The 8893-nt window shown below is 41.9% G+C and overlaps 1 protein-coding gene across 1 annotated transcript in view; it reads left to right on the top strand.

The window, feature by feature from the left end:
• The window catches only part of LOC104279847 (RAC-alpha serine/threonine-protein kinase), a gene marked incomplete at its 5' end in the record, with an annotated part of 22512 nt that extends 14516 nt beyond the window's left edge, over positions 1–7996 (top strand). The window contains 3 exons of the mRNA XM_009877281.1: positions 2314–2401; positions 6606–6708; positions 7301–7996. Of these exons, the coding sequence (XP_009875583.1) occupies positions 2314–2401; positions 6606–6708; positions 7301–7380 (271 nt within the window). The remainder of the gene's footprint in view (positions 1–2313; positions 2402–6605; positions 6709–7300) is intronic.
• Between the last annotated feature and the right edge of the window lie 897 nt (positions 7997–8893).

Raw genomic sequence — 8893 nt, 5'->3', positions numbered from 1 at the left:
TCCTGCTGTATTTTTCCTCAGTTGCTGCGTGTCCTTACGAAGGGCAAATCTACTGTTCTTTCAGTTTCCGGTGATGCTTAACCATGATTTTTGTGTTAGGTGCCGATTTAATTTCATTCAGTTTGAGAGGATCCTTTCATAATAATTCTAACAAACAAGACTGTATTTTGGATTAAGTCCATATCCAAAATAAGAGGTTTCTATTGTTTGCCCATTCGCCTTGAATGGATTTGTTTAATAGTATAGATTTTTAGAAGGTAAGTAAAACATCTGGGCTTTTTCTTGGCATTTCCCTGAGTATGTGTTTGCCTTTCGTGCAACAAAGGTCGTATTAGATAATGTATTCGCAAAGTACTCGTACGTGGCTCCAGCCAGCCAGCCTTCCTGCATGCTTCTGCGAAACACGTTCAGGGTCTTCTCAGCTCACAGTCACCCCTGAACGTGTGTGCAGAGGTGCAGTCTGTTGGCATCTCTGCCCTTTTCTTCACCCTGTATCGCTGGGGAAGCAGCAAGGAGCCTGGTAGAGACTTGGCAAAACCTCTACACCTGTGAGGAACCAGCCGAGAGATGATTACTCAAAGAGTTTGTCTCTGTTCCCAGGCTGCCCTGGAGTTGTCTCGGTTCCAGGCTACTGTGCAGCTGTATCACATGTTGCCAGGCAGATGGGAGAGCTGTTGCCCGGCTTGGTTTGGCCTGTGGGGCTCTAGGGTGAACTTCGGCTTGGTCTTAGCGCTTACCTGGCGAAGGGAAGCGTCACCCAGCGGTTTGCTGCTGGAAGACTGGGGACACATTCCCTGTTCCACTGCCCGTTCATTCCCTGCAGGAACATGAAGGAGCCAAACCCCCTAGGTTGCTGTGCCGCTGCAGGAGGAGGGCCAGGAAGCAAATGTGGACTCTGAACTGGCAGGCACCTCTGCTGCCTGCTCTGAAGACAGCGCTCAGGCGGGGCTGAGAGGGTTGCAGGTCCCGGGATCCATTCCCGGTGAGCAGTACGGACAAGGTGTTGTCATATTTGACTGCTCCGCAGTAACTGATGGTCTGTTGCTGTTCCCCATGGCATCGTGCCTTCACGCTGCATCCCAGAGCGTGCAGTGCAGTCGCAAACTGAAAATACCACTTCAGCTGGCACAGCCTTCGCATCATTTCTGGTGCTTTGAACCAAACCCCTCCCCTTTGTCCCCAAACCATCACACATTAGGGCTGCGGGCTTACTGCATGTGGCCTGGAGGAGATTCGGGGCCAGCTGCTGTGCAGCACAGATGAGACCTGACCGCCCGGCTTGGCTTCAGGGTTGAAGAAGGGCTCTTGGCCCTTTTTTCCTGTAGCGGTGTAGCTCTAGCCATGGTCACGTACAGCCATCGTTCCCAGCTCTTAAAACAGGGATATCGTCTCAGTTTGCCAGTAGCACCAAGGATCAGAGAACAGGCAGGTACTCAGCATCAGCCTGGTTGAATATGGTGTCACCTCTCGTACTCAAAACCTTGAGTGTCTTCTTAACCTTGTTACCTGGAAGGGAGCCTCCTGCCGATTACTCGCCCTGCGTGTTGTGTTCTCAGCACATGCCTTCGCTTGCAGATGTGGTTTGGTCTTTTAGAGAACATTTTAACCTCCACAGCAAAATTCAAGCATCTGTTAGCTCAAGACTGCAACTAAACTGATTGCATCTGTAAGCTGTGTGGACAGTTTTATTTTGAAATGAAAGTGCTTTATCTTGATATACCTTAAGTCAATAAAACATCCTTTGTGATTCTGCGAAGCCAAGGAGGAGGGAAGATTTGCATACAGTGTGGTATTAGCACTGCAGTTATCAACTGTTTTCTTTAATGGAAATTTAAATTAGGTTGCATAAATCAGTTTGTCTTAAAAATCCTTGCCTCTCTTACACTTCAAAATAAAACTCAGTTTTACTGCTGGCATCACTGTGCTCTAGGAAATTGTAAGGGGTAGTCACTTGGTAATTTAGAAAAAGCAAAGTGTACATAGCTCAGACCTTTTACTTGCCGAATTCGCTGTGGTCCCTAGGACAGCATCTTTCCTGAAGGGTGATCTTTTGAATTGTGTTTTTTCTTTGTTTGTTTAAGAGAAAGCTTTATTCTAAATCTCTCTGTTAGCATGGTTTCAGATCTTTTAGTGGAGCTGTGTTGAAGCCTGAATTGGCCTATCTCGCAGTCCTTGCACAAAAACCAAGCAAATGCCGGCACTGCTCCCAAACGTATTATATAAACTTAGAATGTCTTCAGTACTGTTTAATAAAAATCATATGAGGAAAATAACTGTACTCAAACATTTAATTCCTGATTTTGCCCCAAACAGGTTAGGTGGCGGTCCTGATGATGCCAAGGAGATTATGCAGCACAAATTCTTTGCCGGCATTGTTTGGCAAGACGTATACGAGAAAAAGGTACTTACACAATTGTTCTCCCAAGGTGAATCGTAGCTGTGGATATGCTGAACGTTTCGAATGTTGTTGTCCTCTGTAAGGTACACGCAGCCTCCATAGAAGAGGTTTGCACTTGTTCTTAACAAGGCTAAATTGCTTCATGTTTCATAAAATCCTGTACTTCTGAACCAACGCTTTTTTTCGCAATGAGGGGAGTACGTCAAGGAGATACGTGTTTCTGTGACTGAATAAGCAGGATGTAACCACAATTGCTTCTGAATTTAGATAGTATCAGCTTTTAAAATGGCTTTTCTTGTGAATTCTTGTTGCTGTTCCTTGCTCTCAACTGATGTATCCCTTTTGAGCCCATTGTTGATTCCTGAGCATCTGACTGAAAACTTCCTAGGAGCACTGGTGGAAGGTGGGCTGTTTGTTCCCTTTACATTTTTCCTGTCTTGAATGATGAAATTAGACTGAATAGGCAAGTGCAGAGAAATGTTGCCTTTTACACAAAATATTTTATTTATTTTTTTTATGACAGGACTGATGTGAAGTGTCTGCACTTCGTGGTGTTTCTTATTGGTTTTCCTTGAGACGCAGAGTTTGAATCCTTTGGATTCTTTTGGTAAAACTCATAACAGTGTTTTTATTTTTAAAAATGACAGCCTAACACCATTGGTTTCCACACCGTAGAGGGAGGATTGTCCAGTGCCTGCATGCAGTTACAAAGAGAGCTTTGCTTCCTTCTCTTCTTCACTTCCTCATGGATTTGTGTGGCTAAAGGGATCTGAGAAATCGCAAAATAAGTTTTTTGTACCTTGAAAGTGTAGACGGAATTTAGACCTTAGTCCTTTTGAAGCATCCCTTGAGAGGGAGATGTATGTGGTCATGAGGGCAAGAGGGAGTTGTGTGGAGTTATTCAGTATAATGTAGAAAAAAACCCTGAAATTACTGTTCTAGGTAGGAGATTATCCCCATTTTCACCCAGCTGACAAGCTGAATATTTGTGGATTTGCTGGTTTCTTTGCATTTTGAAGTAAAAAGTTGATAATGGGGCTCAAATGTCTTCAGTGAAGTTATTTGTTATTTGGTGGTAGTCTTAGTTCCCTGAATGGAGAAATCACACAAGCTGGAGGCAATTTATTTATCCATAGGATTGAGAAAGCCTTCGTAAGTTGTCCCTTAGTAGTTCTGACTCCAATTGTCATGGAAACTACCAGGAAATTGCAAATGTTACATATTTTGTGCAAGTTGAGACCATTTCTGACCTTGGCATATCCAAGGAGTCTAAATTCTGGTTTTGTTCCTGTCCTGTTAGCACATGCATCTGAAATAGCCACTCTGTGCAAATGAAGGGATTTCAAAAAGTCTGTGAGTAATTGCTGCTGATGTCTGGATGGCCCAAAGAGGATCTTGCAGCATTTACCTGAAATGTAGTCTCACAGATAAAAGCTGAATTTTGTCAGCTGCCTAGAGGTGTTTAAGTGCTGAGCTTGGTTACCCACTATCTCCAGATAATGGTGAATATGTTTATGAGTATAGGCTTGAGGTAATTGAGAACACTCACTTTATAATTAAGGTTTTTTTGAAACATAGCTTTGCTTTGAATTATAAAGAGTTTTGAATAACTGGGGTTGTCCCAAGAATTTTAAAATATTTATTAGACTCTCCTGGAGAGTCTGTGGTGCAAAGAAAGGTGTGATTTGATTTGCAGTATTTTGCCCACCAAGGGGAACATGTGCAATGAGGTCTTAATCATGTGTATTTTTCTGGTCTTTTTTGCCTCTTTAAGCCAAGTAAGCCGGAGGGTGTCAGGCTGGTCTGCAGCAGTGGGAGGCTACAGGTGGCGCCTCTCTGCTGGTTGAGCTGCAGAGCTATCACAGTGACAGCTTTTCTGTAAAGCAACATATTTGCTTGGTAAAGCCAGAGTTAGAGCTTTGTACGGCTTCCCCTCTGTCTCCAGCTTAACGTTCTGACTTTGACAGCTGGGGAGAAAAAATTGTCTTGTGGGCGCATCTTAATCTATCTCAAATTGCTTTTAACAGATACTAAAATAAAAGGGAAAACGATACAGGCAGCGCTAGCCCGTTACACGTGTCTTCTGACTTAGGATTTCTGCTCTGAGTCGTTCTGATGTGCTCAGTTCAGGTGTCTGTGGTGGCGCTCAAGTCCTAAATCACTCGGCGCAGCGAGCTGGAGCGGCTGCGAGTGCCAAACCCACCGTTAGCTTAAAAGGACAGAGAGAACTTCACACGCGCGCGCGCACAGCTTGTCAAAAAACAAGCCAAGGTTTGCTTTAAGGAGTGGGCAGAAAAGTGCTATAAGGAGAAAGAGAAGAGAGTTAAAAAGTGAAAGAAAGAATGCTCGTCCTCGCCAAGGTTTTTAAGTGTGACATGTTGACGCGACTTGATGGAGAATGGTGCTACTAACGTTCTGCTGTGAAGCATTCCCTCTTCAGTATCTTCAGGGGGACTATAAGGCTCACAGTGACTCCTGACTTTGGGATATCCCATTTTCTTTTCCTTTTTAAATTCAGGGCATAAAGACCACTTCTAAGGACTTAACTTTTTTTGACAGGAACATTTGCCAGGCTCCTTTAAGCCATCCTTTGGCACAGAGGATCATTAGTAATTTTTTTTTAAAAAAGAAAAAGATGAGTGTATGCTCTAATTGTGCTTGCTTATAATAAACAGAATGTTATGTCCCTTAATTTTTAAATAATTGAATTTAAACAGTAAATGTTTCTTTGTATTTGGAAATACTACCATATGTGTAGATTCCATTTCCTAAAGTCTTTACATTGAAAATGAAGGAGCTTCACTGGGTTGTTTGTAAGACAGGACAACAGTGTTAGGTGCTCTCAGAACAGACCAGAAAGATGATCCTGGTGACGGGCAGCCTGCAGCTAGTGCCTTATTTACCAGCTTGCCCAGCATATGATTCCTCACATGAGGCTGAGGAAGAGGAGTTTTTTACATTCAAGACTTGCTGATGTTTTCGAGGTAGCGATTTCTGTCTCTCTCATTTTTACTTCTGTTAGAGCAGCACTGCAAGCCTCAGGGTCGCTGCTTAATTCCACCTGGAGCAATTTACCATTTGCCTTGACAAACCTTTCCCTGCAGTTTCAGATGAGGAGCTGTACACTTCCTCAGTCACGCTCCTAAATAGTTGCCCGGTGTGGCTCCGTGCTATTAAAAGCTGGCCACACTTAACCCCAGCAGTGGGCGAGCTGATGCCCAGCCCTGAGAGCTGGTACACGTCCTCTGTGGGAGGGCTAAGAGCTGTGTTTACGTTCTGTTTTCTCCCGCATCGTGCACTGGGGAGGTGAACGGCGTCTGAATCCCAGCTCTGTTGCCCTCCAAAATTGTATGTGTTCCAATTCTGGGCATCTGCATGCAACCGGCTCCGTCGCCCTGCGTCCCTGGCACGCTCCTCCTCCAGCCCCAGTCAAGCAGCTCCGCTCCATCTGGAGCTCCTCTCACCAGAGCTTGCCTCCCTACGCGGGGATGATTTCCAGCCCTTCTGCCCAAGCGAGTGTCGAGAATAAAACCCAAATAGTGCGACTCATGGTGTAACACGACGAGGACACTCGCTGCTGAGCGTGCTCGTGTTTCTGTAAGCACTCCACGTTTTCAAAGTTCAGAGTTGGTAGCAAAGTGCTTTTGAGGACCGTGAGTGTAAAAGCTTAGTGTTGCTGTTGCCTTGTCCTAAGCTCTCCCGGGTTGGTCGGACCTACTCAGCGCAGTCACAGACGGCTGCACAGGAGCTCTGTGGCTGAAAATTTTTTTGAACCTTACAGCCCTTGTGGTGACACCCAAGTCTGGCTGATCAGTTTGGTATCTCAGAGCATAATTCTTATTCATTTTCATCCTCCTCAAGCATAAATCTGACTAGCCACAGTTGACAATTTACATATAATCAGGTGAGGAACCAGTATATAACATTATTTTAAAATACTTTTAAGCATGTAAGTTGTTACTTGAAGAAATGGTAGGGTGCAGTTAAATCCTAGAGACAGAATGCCTTAAATGCCCCATAAAAAGGAGGTGCACACCTAAATAAATGCTTTTTACTGTATATGGTTCCTTCTTTACGAACTGTCGTTTTATAAAGTTTATTTTAGGAATACAGGAAAAGGCACTGTAGCTATTACCAATTCTGCCTGTTTCAAACGCTACTGCAAGAACTTGTGAATTGACAGTTTTCTGTTTTTTTCTTTTCGTAGCTTGTACCTCTGTTTAAGCCACAAGTTACATCTGAAACAGATACGAGATACTTTGATGAAGAATTCACAGCACAGATGATAACAATCACTCCTCCAGACCAAGGTAAAGTTTTCCGAAATATTTCCGACTGTGTTCTCCAGGCTGCCGGAAGGAATTTGCTGTAGTGTTACCTGGTCTCTTTAGATCATGTGAAAAGGCATCAGTTTAACCTTGCTCGTTTTCCATATATGTATTTGACCAAGAAGTTGACAAATCGATGTGAAAATTTTCACATAACTTTCCGGTTTGGGAAATGAAAGACCTGTATTGGAATAGAGTGAAATTATTTGTGCTGTTGCCTTTTCCACATCTGCACGTTCCGACTGCAAATCGGTTCTGCCCATGAGTTTCGCCCGTGTCCATACCCACTGTGTACACACGAGCAGACAGTTGAGTACAGACTGATGTCTGCATTCAGTCAAAATATATTTTATTTTCAGTACCCAGGCATGTTTGATGCTCTGAAATAGCAATTTCTAGAACTTTGGATGCAATTTAATGGGCTGAGATTTAAGACTCCTGTTTCTTTGTCCTTTGAAGTTGTGGAAGAAAAAAGCAACAATGAAATCATCTGCAATTACTGTGCATTATCTTATCACTCACTTAAAATCGAAAAGGTAACAAATGTTGAATACTGTCTTTTTCTTTTTTTCAGATGACAGCATGGATTGTGTAGATAACGAGAGAAGACCTCATTTTCCTCAGTTCTCCTATTCAGCCAGTGGAACCGCTTAATATTTTGCAATGTTTTCCCATTCAAAAACAAAAGAGACTGCATTTTGGGGACCTTACTTCAATGGACACTAGAGAACTTTCTATATTATCTGAATTACAAACTGTGTTTGTATTACGATTTAGATGAATTTGTAGGAAGCCTCACAGATTCTGTATTTAAAACAATTCTTTGATGCATTTTTGAGAAGGAAAACAAATCCATTCTTAAAGTATTACGTCAAGGCTTTTATGCTGAATGACCATAGGTTTTTAAGAATATACACCAAAACTGTTTACTTTAGAAATAATTAAGGTGTTCAACATATCAGCAACTCTGACCAGAAAATCCCCTTATTTTATTTATTTCATACAGTTCATTATCTAAATATAGAATCTGCACTCTGAACAATTAGATTTATATAGGAAGATATAAGACTTTAGTAGCTAGTGCAATAATATAAGCAGCAAAGTGAACAAACTCTGGAGGGTTAAGGTTCAAACTCATTTTGGACAGCAGCGAAGTGTCATCCAACTCCAGAAAACCAACTATAGGAACAGCATTAATGGCCTCAGTGAGGTAAATCAACAAGCAAAAGTTATTTTTGTTATAACATCTGCTACAAGACATTACATATCAAACTGAATCCAGTGGAATCGCCACGCCGGACAGAGGAGTATTCCGCTCTAGACAGTGCATTTAATTAGTCCACTTGCATAGAGTTTAGGAATACTTCCTAGGATTGGCTTCTCAGAACCTAGCAAATGCTTGATTTACCAATCTAATATGAAATACAACAACACAAAATCACCCACTTTCACCACTGTATAAAATTGCCATACAGGTCTAAGTGAGAAATTATCTTAATGAGTGAGTGCGTCAGCCAGGCAAAAGTACATTTTGGCACTGAAGTAATGACTTGTTGCCGCTTTTTTTTTTTTAATGAAAAGATATATGAATATATATAACAGTTAATGATTTTTTGCATCATGCCGGATCATTTCTTCTTTTTCGAGTGTGCATTAAAGGTATCAGCCAACAGTTGATGGTGCCTTCTCACTCTTGAAGATTCACTTTAACAGTGTTTCCCACGTATAAGAAAAAAAATAGGTTGAAGCTTCATATGTGTTTGAATAATAATGATGTTCAAAAAGTGAATTTTTTTTTTGTTTTTCATTTTTAATCTTAGTGGAAAATTCCCCACACCCTATTTTTGTTGTGTCATGTTTCTTTGTAATTTTCATAAAAGCATTCTTATTCTGTCTCTGCTGCGAATGAATTTATTCCATTGTAGGTTGCGTTCTCTTAAATTGCTTTTTTTTGTTGTTTTTCATCCTCTTGACTGTATAGAAAATGATGACATGTACTGCAGTTAACTAGCATTTTTTTTTTATTTGAAAGGGAGTATGTTATGAGAACCCTTGCTTCCCCTTTCCATCAGAAACTGCTGTGTTTGCACAGAGAGCCCATCGTCTTGACTTTTTTTTTTTAACGACATTCAACTCTAGTATTTTTACTCATGATATGAAAGTTTCC

Source organism: Apaloderma vittatum, unplaced genomic scaffold, assembly GCF_000703405.1.
Source record: "Apaloderma vittatum isolate BGI_N311 unplaced genomic scaffold, ASM70340v1 scaffold20049, whole genome shotgun sequence".
NCBI lineage: Eukaryota > Metazoa > Chordata > Aves > Trogoniformes > Trogonidae > Apaloderma > Apaloderma vittatum.
This window is presented reverse-complemented; position numbering and strand designations above follow the sequence as displayed.